General features: G+C 36.7%; 1 protein-coding gene across 1 annotated transcript in view; it reads right to left on the reverse strand.

Annotated features, from left to right (window-relative positions):
* The window catches only part of LOC120531421 (unconventional myosin-XIX), a 76450-nt gene that overhangs the window by 4757 nt on the left and 56709 nt on the right, over positions 1-14984 (reverse strand). Inside the window, exons 18-23 of the mRNA XM_039756826.1 lie at positions 14867-14937; positions 13225-13328; positions 8831-9000; positions 5630-5759; positions 2681-2766; positions 2050-2391 (exon numbers count right to left, since the gene is read on the reverse strand). Of these exons, the coding sequence (XP_039612760.1) occupies positions 2050-2391; positions 2681-2766; positions 5630-5759; positions 8831-9000; positions 13225-13328; positions 14867-14937 (903 nt within the window). The remainder of the gene's footprint in view (positions 1-2049; positions 2392-2680; positions 2767-5629; positions 5760-8830; positions 9001-13224; positions 13329-14866; positions 14938-14984) is intronic.

A 14984-nucleotide genomic window follows, 5' to 3' on the forward strand; every position in this document is an offset into this window, starting at 1 on the left:
TTACACATAGGAAGTAGCAATGTTTGATCTGAATAAACAGTGGCAGGCCTAAAACTGTAAAGTATCCTTTATTAGAAGGTGCTGGGAATGATAAGAGTCATAGACTTGTCACCATCTACATCAGGAAGGTGGATGGATGTCATACCAAAGCAAAACAGAATTTTAGATTATATAGCACGATGTGTAGAGTACAAGTCAAAGAATGTCCTGCTTCATCATTAGAATGCACTGGTAAGGCCTCATCTGGAGTACTGTGTACAGTTTCGGTCTGTGGACTATGAAAAAAACGTAGAAGTGCTAGAAAATGTCCAGAGAAGAGCAACTAGGCTGATTCTGGACTGAGAGGCATGAGCTATGAAGGGACATTGAAGGATCAGAACCTTTTCAGTTTAAGCCAACAGAGAATAAAAGGTGACATGTTAAGTGTTTAAAATTATGAAATGAATTCGTAAAGTGGATCCAAGTTATTGCCTTGAAACAAATACTTTAACAAGAACATGGGGACAAAGATGAAAATTCACTAAGGGTATATATTGTACAAACATTATTAGGAAGTTTTTCTTCACGTAGACAGAATGAAAGACGCATGAAATACGTTACCAAGTACTGTGGTAGAAAGTGAGACAACCACATGATGACATTTAACTGGCAGGTTTGTTGGGCTGTCTCATCATGAAGTATGGTGTTTTGTTAAAATCAATTTAAAAGGTTCCTACAATATTCTAGTATTATTATTTGTCAGACTTTGTTATTCAAAGTTTTTTTTTTAATAAAATCAACTATATATTGATCAGAACAGACTGTGTTGCTTGGAAAGAGGTGTAAAGCCAAATGACATTAAAACTTCAAGTCACATTTGCTTTGTTGCAAAATTTTCAGGTGGGCACTCTTAAAACAGCATAAAAGCTGCTTTAGATACAGTAAAACCGATTTTCCGATTACTGTACTATTACTGCCGTATGGTACACTGCAAAATCTACACATTGGAACACCTCTCCCTTGTGCTAGCGTGAAATGCTCTTCCCCAACAAAACGTGTCAGGCCACATTTTTAAATCACAGTGTTGGTTACGTACCGCAGTTTTAATAGTGTTTCATAGCTTTTCTCTTTTGTTATAGTTAATCTACTATACATTGTTAGGGCCTGTAGAGCACATGCAGTGTTGGAATGGTTACAAAAAATTGAAATTATTAAATGTTTACAAAACGGTGAAAGTGCTTCAAGTATTGCTTCAATTTACAAAGGAAGAAGACGACCAGTGAATTATATAAAGCGTGATGCCGACAAAACTGAAAAATGTGTCAAACATGGAAACCAATGATGGTAATGTTATTCTATATTAATATTAATGTTCTTCTGTTATATTATGATATTGTTAATATATTGTGATTGTGAGGGGGCAGAATGTTGTGTAAGTGATGGGACCGAGTGAAGGGCTGCTATTCTGTAATGGGCGGACACACTTCTAAGGAGATGAGCGACAGGTGTGGCAGAAGTAAGGTTGGAGCAGAGAGCCAGGAGACAATAGGCAGGACAGAAAGTGAGTGGCAGGAGATAAAAGAAAGCTTTCCCTACCAATCAGTTTATCGTTTTGGAGGTGTGCTCAGAAACTCAGATATTGGAGTATAAGACTAGGCACCATTTGTTACGGAATGAAGACTCCAAGTAAAACGTAGAAAACTCCAATACATATTATATGAAATAGTTCATTTTATTAATACTATATTATATTTTATGAATATAGTTTTGATTTGTAAATAAATATGACTTTGCTAAACTAATCTACTGTATATCATTTTTAAACTAGCTGTTCTGTTATCCATCTTTTCTCTTATCAGTCACAGCCTCAGTCCCAACCCCTGACAGATAATCAAGGTTTGATGGTACTTAGAATACACAATTCAGATTTATTGGACACGTCTGAATCAATTAAATCAAGGGTTGTCAGTAATTGTCGGTATGAAATTATTTAAAGATATTCTCAGTCAAATTCCATCACACTATAAGAACAAATGCAAACCTTTTCCAACCCCCTATTGAATTTCCCACCTGTGGCCGGGCTCGGATTGATGCAACTCCTTCATCAAATTGATTTGTTTCCACTTTGTAGTTGCTGATCCCGAACTTTAACTGCAAAGCAGTAAAAACTGAACCCAATCTCTGTAATCCACTGGCTTTAATAGTCACACTCAAGGTGGGAGCAGAGGGAAGGATGAGTCTGAATGGCCAAGACCAGAAATCGGCTGCTTTATGAGACAAAGTAGCACCCTCTAGAGGTTCCATGAAGTTTTCAGTGACTCCTTGAGCAGATGAACCATGGAGAGATTCACAGCGGCTTTCCTCTACCACTGTGTCATCTAGCTCTGCTGCAGCCAAGGCATCCATTGCAGTCTACGTCAAAAAAAAAAATATTCAGATCAACCATCATTTTTTTTAGTATAAATAAGTGTACAAAATCAATTTTCTGTTTATTTGTCAGAAAGCGTTCCTAAAGATTTTATAAATGTAAAAAGCTCATGTTTTATCACATAAAAGCTGATTTTTTTAGCTGACCTTTTAAAAACATACTGGTTTCCAAAGACTCAAGTAAAATTTTCTTTAAACTTTTTTGAAGTTTTATGAGATGTATTGAAAGAAATTCTGGTATTTCAAAAAGCAATCCCATATTTCAAAAGCTTACCCTCCACCTTCTCCAAGCTCTCTGGATTGCTCTAGCAGCCTGGTCTTGTTTTAGTTTCCTTCTCCTCCTCAACCATGACCTGATAGCTAAAGGCAATGAATGGAGACTTCTGTTAGCATATTTTAACTCGGAGACGCAAACTGTTTATACACTAAAAAAATTCTTATGGAAATAAGGAAAAACAATAAGCTAAATATTAAACTGTTACATGAATATTAAGTGACATTTTTGAAGTATTATTCAGTAACATTTGATTTTATACTACTGGAGTATGAACGGCTCCCATACCTGCTTGTCCATCTCAAGGACAAGTATCCGATGACGTATCAGTGTTTTCCTGTGTTCAAGTCTACAATTTGCTCCTTGCACATCTATCGTGGCTCTGGTTCCTTTCAGTTTCATAAGATTTTAATTAGGTTTGCAGTGTCACTGTGTGACGATATCCTTTTAATCAAATGTCCAATTCAAAATTGATATTGGAGGTAAATACATCAAATTACAGTGGAACCTCGAGATACAGGTTTAATTAGTTCCAGCACTGAGCTCGTTTAGCGAATTTCTCGTATCTAGAACAAACTTCCCCATTGAAAATAATGGAAATCCAGTTAATCCGTTCCGCACCCCCAAAAATATCAACATAAAAATCAATTTTCCTAACAAATAACACTGATAAATAATATATACTGTAGTTTACCTTTATGAAGAGATAAATTGTTGGAACTCTGGCCCCAATTTATCAGCAGATGCTGTATCAGAGCGGGCAGCCTCCCCATGTCGCACAACACTGTGAATACCGGTTCTCTTTTTAAATTTTTCAAACCATCCATGGCTTGCCATAAATGCCTCCTCATCTTCAGCCGACGTACCTGGTGTTTTTCGGAGAAGGTCCAAGTACAGCTTCTTAGCCTTAGCGCAAGTGATAGCTTCCAACACTGAATCGCCTTTTAACTGCTTCTCATTAATCCACACCAACAATAGCTTCTCAACACCTTCTAGGAGTTTTGGATGGTGCTTGGTAGTCACGGTAACAACTTTGGCCACATCAAGTTTCTTAATTTCTTCCTTCTTCAGAATAGTGCAGATCGTTGATGTCGAACGGCCGTAAGTCTTCGCCAGTTCCGTCACTCTTACACCACACTCATGTTTATCTATGATTTCTTTCTTAATTTCAATGGCCACGGCTTCCTTTTTTTTCTTTGCAGCACTATCTGAGGCAACAATCTTCTTGAGAGGCATCGAGGAATAATTATTTTCACGTAAAATCACAAAAAAACAATAAAATCACAAGTGCACAAACGCGTAGATCCTCACGCTACGGGAGAACAAGGAACACTGAGTGAGCTGACGGGCGGGCAGCGTCAACTTGGGTGAATCCCCGAGTCGAGGCAGATCGGGAAATGCGTCACGCATACCCACAGCCTGGCTCGTGGCTCGTTACGCGAGCCAATGCAAGTGTTTAGATCTGAATTTTTCACTCATACTTTCCTCGTATCTTGAATTTCTCGTATACAGAGCTGTTCGTATCTCGAGCTTCCACTGTATTTTATTTAAGTGCAGCATGTTTATTAATTCACTGAAGCCCATGTCTTTCCTGTAGTTCAATCATTTAGCTGTTTCCTCATATTTAAATGTCAAACATTTTGAAAAAATAAGTATATGCAAAGAATCTTTACTAAGTTACACTGCTTAGTAACGAAGGGCCATCTTCATGTATATGATGTCACACACATGTATATGAAAAATCATGTCATTTATTCAGGTAAAGAAAAACATTTTTGAAATCTTGTTCTTTGTATTGTTTCTTAATTTATTTATGCAGTATGATAAAATGTGAACTTGTGTTCAGGGTTAAAAGGGGTCTTGTTGAATCTACTGTTCAGGTGCATGGCAAGAACTAGCACTGGACTAACCATTTTACTGCAACCAATTTCAAAGTTGCCTGTTAACCCGCAAGGCACATCTTTGGGGTGCTTAAGGAAAACAGGAGTATCTGGGGGAAACATTCATGCAGATGGATACTAGGTACAGGATGCAAACTTTTGGGACAATTGATCCAAGAGGCAGCAAGAACAAAACAATTTCACCACTAGGCTCCTCACATCTAAATAGGTAAACTGAAACACTAAGATACTTGCATTGCTGCTGCAACATTAACCTAACAAATATAAAAACTAAATATGGTTATTTCAATATAACAGTAATAACAGGAAATATTTTACCTGAATATTAACACGTAAGATATATTCTCATAAGGGATATTCACAAACCCATGTAAATTACATTCACTGAAATTAACAGATTTGAGAAAAGCTAAGTTAACAATTATTTATATTCATATAGTTCTTTTCTTACTACTTAAAGCGCTTTACATAGAGAGTGGGAAGCCACATCAACAACCATTAATGTGTACCATCCACCCGGATGATGTGACGGCAGCCATTTTGCACCAATATGCTCACCACACATTAGCTATTGGTTGTTAAGGGGTTTGAGACAGTTAGCCATTTATAGACAGAGAATGATTATGAGGCCAGAATGACTAGACTGAGGTGGACAATTCAGCCTGGACATCAGGGTACCCTGCTCTTTACAAAGGATGCCCATGGATCACAGAGAGTCAGGACCTTGAATTTACGTCTCATCCGAAGGATAGCACCATATTTACAGCACTGTCCCTGTCACTGCACTGGGGCATTGGGATCCACATTCAGAGCATTGGGTAAGCTCCTCCTTCTGGCCTCACCAATACTGTTTCAGCAGCAACTCCAGCTTCTCCTTGTTGGCCTTCCATCCAAGTACTGGCTAAGCCCGAACATACTAAGATTCAGATGGATTGATTACATGTTATGAATTGTATGCAGTGTGCCTGCTGGCAAGTTAAAACTACTGAGTTCAGTTTCTGTTAGCACAGATACAGGAGTGCTGGCTTATACCGATTTCATTTCATACCTGCTTGTATTCGTGTTGCTGCTTGGTTATGTCTTTTGCGCTGCCGTTTCTGGTATCGTCTCCAGCTGCACTGAATGCAAAAGGCCTTCTGAGAAAGAAGCTGTGTTCTGGCATTTTCAAGCAGTTCTAGCTTTAAAAAAAAAAGAAAAAAAAAAAAAAGAAGATAATTAACAATCACCTTACACACAGCCCTCCTTTACTTACATGTTACAGTTAAAAGCAAGGATGCAATTATTTAGATGAATATAATTTAGTATTTTAAGGCACACATACACATTGTCTTGTATTATAATTAAGAACTTACACAAATTACCAAATGTAACTATTCAGAAATAATCGGGTAAATACAAGAGGGATGGATGGGAGCTCCAACATTTTTTATCATCATTTTTTATTAAATCCAAAAACTTTGCAAAATACCTAACATTAAACACATTTCACGGCTTTTACAGTACAGGTAGACCTTCCCTAGTGCAGCACCAATGGGACCCTGAGTAGTGCCAGATTAGTGAAAATGCCGGATCACAAAAGGATCAGGTCTAAACAGTAGCTAAACACCTATTCATACCTTGAAAATACCATGTAAACCTGTATAGATTGAATAATAAAGGAAACATGAAAAAAAAGCAAATGAAATTTTAATGAAGTAATGTACTGTACAGACACAGGTAACATATGATTAATGGGTACAAGTAAACAATAGTTAACCACCTCATCCTACCTTTAAAATATCAGATAAAACAATACAAGTTGAATACTTGCAATAAAAAGAAACATTAAATGAAAGGTAAGTGAAATTTGTATGGAATCGATAAAGCAACACACAGGAACAGGTAAGATTATGATTACGGGGGGATTATCTTACTCAGCAGTAATAACAACTATCGAATAATCATGTCTTGTAGTTGGTGTGTTGTGTGGTATGACCACCATGTAGTGCTATGAACCACAGCCAGGATCTTGAAACAAATAACCAGGTTAACGAAACGACGACACCCAGGACCCATATTGGATATAGAAAAGGTGCTTATGAACTGGATAAAGCACCAGACCCAAAACTGAATACCCCTGAGCACTCTGACGATCATGGCAAAGGCACAGAGCCTATTTGAAATGTTAAAACAAAAAGCTCAACCAGAGTATGATGTGCACTTTACTGTTAGCTCAGGATTGTTTTAACACTTTAAGAAGTGTGAAAGTGAGTGGCTGTAAGTGCCCATGTGAAGCAAGCTGAAGAATTTGTCAAATAATTAGACAAACTTACTAGGGAAGAAGGATGTTTGCCTGAATTATGTGGGTACACTTAATGACGGAAATAGCTTTACAAGCTGTCAAGTGGTCCATACTTAGACTTGTAGAAAACAAGAAAGTTGTACTTACCTGGGTTTACAAGAGTGTGCCAACACAAATACAGTAGATGTAGCACATCCAAATCAAAGCATGCATGCAGGTGGGTGCAGTGGACCCGAAATTCTGAAATTGATGCCGGATTAGTGAAGAAACCGGATTATATGGAGGCGGATGTGAAGGTATACCTGTATCTATATGTGTATATAAACAATTTGCTGAAACCAGAAGCAGTCGAACAAATCAGCATGGGAGATCGATATTGTCATACACACAAACCTTCAGCCTTTAATAAAAAGGATAATAACTGGAAATGCTCCTTTTCACCCATTCAGGGCTGCTACTAAACAGCATCTGTGTTCTGCCACTGGCAAGGTAAGCAGTGTTGAGTTTCACAAGGACCAGGAAGTGAACATAGTCAGGACAAGAAGAGATCATGAACTAGGAACTGGTTAATTGAACTCTGGGTAAATGACTTTTTCACACTGCATCAGTTATGCCGATGTCATGTTATGTGACACTTTGGCGTGGAGCAGTCATCTCATTCAGTCATATCAAATTACATGATTGAAAATCACAGCCCATGTCACATTTACTGACCGAGTACTGATTATACAGCGCAGTTGTGCTTGCCCTTCATCCTGACAGCCAATAGCATGTTGCCTGATGGAGTGACACTTTACAAAGGGTTAACAGCTGTAGTGAATTTAGCAGCAATTTAATTAATTTTCTTCTTTTCTGTTACTGACTGACTGACTGACTATTACGGTAAGTAAAATACGAGGCATCAAGCAGACAAGCTTCTTTTCTGTTTGCGAGGCTCAAAACCAATGTGTTCATTATTCCTCTTCACTCCATTCTATGCATTGTACTTCTGGATTAGCATTCATTGGTTTATTGGTCTGTCAACTTTCCTGGGTACACAATCCCCTCCAACTAATGAGAAAGTCTGATTTTATCTTTGCCAACTGCAGACTAGTTAGTCTTAGTTGTTAGAAATGTCAAATTAGATAATCAACATAATGGAAGTGCACTGCTAACTACTTAAAATTATGTAAATGAAAGCAACAACAAAAAAAAAAAAATCACTGGAATTTAGTGTTAGATAACTCTGTTTTTTCAATAAATGGCATTTCAATAATTGCTCTCTCATATGCCCTTTCACTAACATTACATTATGCGTGGAAATCTGAACACATTCAGTGTTAAAAACATGTGGGCAAATATGGAATTGTGCTTATGCTTATACTTTTTCACTTTAATATACTTGAAAATTATTCTTCGGCCTCTTACTAGTTCAACAACAGTAAAAAAAACATAGAAAAAATAATTTATTTTCCAAATAAAGTAACTCTGTTACTTAGTTACCTGCAGCCTCACAATACCTTTAATACAGGTAGTGTAACAAATTTAAGTTTACTAAAATTGAAGGTTTAAATGTAATTTTACATAGATATTTAAATAAATAAAAAGTAGCTTTATTATTTTGTATTCCACTTGTACAACAAAAATCTAAGGTAATATAATATGGCATACTAAAAAGCTCAATCTAGGCCACAGGGCAACTCTTCAGAAATAATCTTTTTAACTTTGTTGCATGGAAATCTGCTTAGGCAGAAATTAATTTAATTACTTGTCATGCTAGGGAAAACGTAGCCGAAAACAAAAATATGAATACCCTCTTTGCCATCAGTAATGTCTCTCTTGTTTTCCATTTACTGCATATGTGCATATCAAGAAGTTATGACTCAACATCAAACCACTGATTATTACAAAAAGGCAATTAACTTATGAATAACAACATAATACTCAACTTAAAATTTTATGCAAATCAAGGTTAAATACAAAACTTACCATCAAGTGAGTCATGAAAACTTTAGTTTTCCCACAATGGACAAGCAGCCTGTGACTACCAGCCTGGTCACAAGATGAAAGATTTAAACCTTTGCTTGACAAAACTGTCATTAGAATGGCCTGAACTGCTTCACAGGGCACATCTTCAGCATTCTTCACATGATCCTCCACTAGAGAAAAGGATGAAGCATACTGGATTGACAAAATGTAACACAGTAGTTAAACTAAAAATGAAAGCGAAAAAGGCTTAGTGGAAAGAAACAGCAGCATTTTGTAATTCAAAAACAATTAAAGTAATAATGTTAATCTGAGTAATATTTTGTCAAAAATAAATTTTATTATCACCTCAAACAAATGTTTCATAGATAGCATGGCAAAAAATACTAACATGCACATGGCGGCTGTTATGTAAATAAAACTCTTACATTTGCACAGAGGACAGTTATTTGTCGGCTTGTCCATTTTTGGCGATGCTATGTTGTATCATTTGTAAGATTTATTTATTATTTTTATATATTACTTTATTACTTTTTTGTGGGCTGAGCAAAGAACTAAACCAAAGCTTTATACAACACTAGCAAAATACCCGCGCTTCGCAGCGGCGAAGTACTGCCTTAAAATTTTTATTAAGAAGAAAATGAAACCTTTTTAAACTGAAGGAAAATATACCAATAATTATTTGTTAAGGATCTCTTTGTATATCACATTGTGAGTTCGGTCCTCCAGTTGTAATATGACCAAGCTGTGCGCTAAGCTTACTCTTGAGCATGTAACTTACAGTTGGCCATGTGAACAGTAATCTTGTTTCAAATCTCACAGGTTGGATTGCTGCTGTCATAATCGGTTTGAGTTTCATGGTTTGTTTCAATTACGACAGTATTTGTAGGACTTGTGTTGAAGAGACATTCGGCATATGTCAAGCGTTGTAAGTATACAACCGGTTTCATCGATAACTTCACATCCAGCTTTTGAGAGTTTAAACATTCATAAACATCAAAGTGTCCACTACTGAAATCGTCACCTGTCAATCTAAGATGTTTAAGAGGCATTGGCAGTTGTAGAAAGGTGTAAAATATTTGGCCATTTCGGTACACTTGAAAGCGACAACCGAACAATTCAGCGGCAGCCATCAACTCACATGCAGATGCATAGGTGAAGGGCTTAAGCATTTCACTCTTATAGTGCTCCTGTGTAGTATAATTATCTCCTGTACCGCCATCAGTCCACACCTTGAACCTGTCCCATTCATTCAATACATAAGACACAATGTTCCTCCGGATATCAAGAGTGAGCCTGATATGGTCGTGCAATATGTAACACAGAGAATGGAAAAGGTAGGTGCCATCTCCGGACATGGAAACCACTCAGTAAGTGACAGTTCTTTGATCGATGGTGATCACCTCGATAGACATGTTAATGGGGGTACGGTTGGAATGATAAAGGAAATGGGTACCTTAACAATGTAAAGTAAGTCTAAAATACCTACACAATAACTATAATCGTAATAAATGAACAATAAAACAGCGGAGAAGCCGTGGATTAATAAAAAGGCTGTAGTTATCAGCAGGGAGATGTGAATCCCGTGGTGAAGCAAGGAAGGGAATGTAGAGACTGGAATGACAGACGGCCTTATATAGGCAGGCAGCCAACAACGTGGGAGGCGTTGGGATGCGGGACCCAACGCCGCCTCACACGGTGACCGAGCTGCAGGCTATGGACGTATATATGTACATAAGTAGGATTCAGTTAACGTTGGGAACCCACGTACCAAATTTCTTGAAGATGGGCCCATAAGTAACAAAGACCGTTGAAAAGTTCAATATGTCGGCCGACAGTGGCATCATACCATCAAAATAAGTACGTACATCGGTTTCGGTTAGCGCAGGGAAGCCGCCTACCAAATTTCATTAAGATAGGGCCATAAATAAGAAAGCTCAACATGGCGGATGTTGTCGACCGTTATGACCGTTAAGTGTAGAATTTCTAAATGAAACCTGCTTAATTTTTGTAAGTAAGCTTAAGGAATAAGCCCGCCAAATTTCAGCCTTCTACCTACACGGGAAGTTGGAGAATTAGTGATGAATGAGGGAGTGAGTCAGTGAGGGCTTTGCCTTTTATTAGTACAGTGATCCCTCGCTATATCACGCTTAGATTTTAGTGGCTTCACTCTATCGCAATTTTTTTCTCATACACGCTTACGTCACTACGCATGCGCTTTCTGAGAACTTTTATCTAAGCCCTACGATGGCTCCTAAATGTGCTGCTTTTTCTAAGCCTTCTGACAATAAAACTAAGTGCCGGAGAAAGATGCTTACTATCCAGGAGAAGGTGAAACTCTTGGATATGATTAATGGCAATACCCTACAAAAGCCTCCTCACACATATAAAAAGATAGTGCCAGCAACTGCCTATCAAGATGTTCTTCAGCCACGCACCCAGACACCCACTGCCTACTCCTATTACTTCTTCACTGAAGACAACAATGCACCTGCTGAAGATACTGCACCACCTCTGAAGACTCTCCTACTGAGGTCATGCTTCATAGGTTAGTGGTTCTGTGCAATTAAATGTACAGTACAATAATCTACTATATAAAAGCGTTCGGGATTGTCCTTCCGTCCCGTGAGTGCAAAGCGTAGCGGTATTCCGCTTATTACAGACTTATTACTTGCGGCTTGAGGTACGAAACGACGCGATGTGAGCAGAGTTCTGGTGCTGTCATCGTTTCCTTGCTTTTGTGCGCGATGCGCTGGAAAATTAGACCAAATTATGTCTCTGGAAATAATTTAATGTTGATGGAGTATAAATGCCTCACCGCGTAGTAAATATCAGGGGAGATGGTGCTTGCTTATTCTCATCTATAGCTTATTTAGTGCATGAAACTCCGTCTTTAGCAGTACAGATTTGGGCTGACATTGTACAACGTTGGACAGGCACTTGAGGGGATAAAAAAAACTTAGGTTTTCGGGAGATGTTATGAATGGACACTTTGATGTTCTCATTCTCTACACTTACATGCCTGATGTACACCTGGATCGCACAAAAATTGAGGATAAAAGTCGGTTGCCTTAAAAGGCGAGTGCGCCTAGTAATATGATATTTGTGACGTCTAATATGTCTTATTTTCTCTTATTTTGTCTAATATATTGGGTAATACGAGTGTAATGGTGACTAAAGGGTGTTATTTCATGTCTAGAGGGATCTAATAATGTTAAAAAACATATTTAGAGGGTCGTAAACAGGTTTTCTATACTCTAACTGTCGAAAATATTCAATTCATAAATAAAGAATCCTACTTTGCGAAAATTTATTTATCACGGTAGAGTCTGGAACGGATTAACCGTGATAAACGAGGGTTCACTGTATAGATAACATTTATACAAATTTAAACATTAATTTTAAAAAACTAATCTTAAGATAAGTTTCAAGCAGCAATGTGTTTAAAAAAAAAAAAAAAAATGATGACATGCAATATGCACTTTAAGCAAAAGCATGGAAGCACAATTATTAGAGAAAAAAACAATGCAGTTTCAAGCATGTGGTTTGGAAAAAAGTATATTGTGCCAGCTGCTGTAAAATATATCAAATATTGTTGAATTAAAATCACTGCAACTTTCATAAATACTGGTAGCTTTCAAAAATGTATCATAATTCAGATAAGATTGGCTTTTAGGTATCTTGGTTTGTGTATTCTCCCTCTTATGTTCCTAGTATTAATAGAAGTCATATGATGATGATGGAAAGTGGATATTTTAAATACTCATTTTCAGATCATCAAAAACCTCCATTGGTGAGGCACTCATCTCTCCATATTTCAAATAACACTTAATATTCACACACAACTGATCTGAGGTTTAGCTGTGTAAACAGAAGGTGAAAAAGGCTATAGAGGATTTTGTTTTTGTATATGTGTGACAATGACCAGCAAGTTAGGCCAAACAGAGGTCATTATGGGGTGGATTGTTGTATTCAGCCTTAGACCTATGAAGTGTAGCCAGTGCACTGTTTATAATGGCTCAAGATGTAAGTAAGTGAATGGGGAACTAATGCTATTTTGCATTAATCAAAATTTTCACAGTAGAGGAGTTGAGTATGTATCCCTGAGCAAATTTCTTACTAGTGGCAAATATAATGTAAATCTCTCTTTTAACAGTCAATCATGTACTGTATAGAGTTTGCAGGCAAATAAGACGACTTAGAATGACTTCAAGATCATCTCAGAATAAATATTCAATTTTTTTTTTGTAATTATTTACAATTATGTGTTTCAATTTAGTAGACATTTTTCTTTTTCCTAGTATTGGTGCCACAATTAGCCATTTAATATAAACAACTAACAGGAAAATATTAAACACTATCAAGCTAAATTCTACAAAGTAAACTGAAAAATTCACCTCTTCTCTTTTTTGTGGGTGAGCAGCCAATTGCAGTGAGCCTCGAAGACAAGTGTTTTTTTCCAATCACTCCATACCGTTCTATAAAACTTAGGTAAGGAATTCTGCCACACAAAGAAATAACAGTTAAAAGTCCCAAACAGTGACCATATTTAGAGTATGTTACTATGTGACCTCTATGAAAGTAAGGATGAACATATTAATTCATTATAATATACCAAAATCATCTTGTTGTAAAATTATTTTTGTGCCACTGACAGATATGAAACATACTGTACATAAAAGTTATCTGTATTCAAAAGAATAAAAAGTATCATTTTCAAGATCTCATTGTCCACAAATTTTTCATTTTAGAAATTTAATCTAAAATGGATTTTACCATACAGTGCTCTGAAAAAGAAGTCCATCCTTTACATTTTCAAATTTGAATGAATTACAAATGATAAAACACACCTCAAAACTCACAAGCTGAAACTTATACGTACTTGACACCAGATATCTTAAAATGACAACTCAAATAGGTTACTTGCATAAATATTTACTGTATGCCACTGACATCATTAGTTGAGTCAGTTTTTGTCAATAGAGTAGTTAAAGGTCTTTTGGGGTAGGTAGCACCTACCAGCCTACACTAGTTACGAGGAATGGTGCCCATTCCATTTAGCAGATTTCCTACAGCTTATTCAAGTGCTTAGGGCAGTGCTCGGCATTTGAAATCTATATATTCTTCGGCTACCACAAAGTTGCTCTGGCTGTGTTGTCCTGATAAAAGGTAGAGTTTCCTTTGTTATATTTTAGGCACTGCCCTTCACCCATTTTATCCAACAACTCTAAGCTACTGCTAGTTCTCTGCTGATGGCAAGCTTGCTGCTGACACAGTTAACTGTGGGGATAGTGTTTTTTCAGGCATGGAAAACGGTGAGGATTGTAACACATACAGTGGTTTAAGTTTTGACCATAAGCTCTATTTGGGTTTCATCTAACTACAAGAATGTAAAGCCAACTTAGAATTTAACAAAAAGAATTTTAGATATAGTTATTGAAACAAATGTACCTTTACTCCTGTCTGACTCACTGAACTCTTTCAAGATCATTATTAGCCTCCCAGTTATTTTTCTTCTAATATGGTGCTACGTTTTGAGTGGTATGGTACAGTTTGACACTTTGATACAGTTCTGTACACTTTATTTATTTGTACATCTTTATAACTGGCATGCAATGTTATTTAGTTTTTATTTTTATACAGTTCCTTTTAGATTCACTGTGTTACTGATATTCTTAAAAAAACAACAGTTTGAAATCAGAAAGTGTGAGAGTAACTTCATATAACTTGTTAGGGTAATTTCTTTCTTGTGTGAAAATTGTAGAACATACCATACTATAGCATATTTTAACAGTTTGTTTCACATAACAGCTGACAAACTATTTTGTCTTTACAACATTTTTTTAAATTTCAAGCTGGAAATAAAAACACAGACTGAAGAAAACGTACATGTTTAACTTGTAATCCAGTAGCATTTAAAACCTTTTAAAGGGGTTAGAATACTTTTGCAAAGCACTGTGTTTGAACTTGGCAGACATAATAAAACCAAATGCAGTAAAATATTCTTAACAAAAAAATTAAAAATATGTAAAAATTTACCTTATAGGAAAGCCGGCAGCACTAATGCTAATTGTCTCCACAATGCCGCAGGCTTCTAGTTGAGTAATCACCTGAAGAGATATTTTTGGGAGGTTGGATATTGAGAAGACATACCCAT

This window comes from Polypterus senegalus, chromosome 6 (assembly GCF_016835505.1).
Source record: "Polypterus senegalus isolate Bchr_013 chromosome 6, ASM1683550v1, whole genome shotgun sequence".
NCBI lineage: Eukaryota > Metazoa > Chordata > Cladistia > Polypteriformes > Polypteridae > Polypterus > Polypterus senegalus.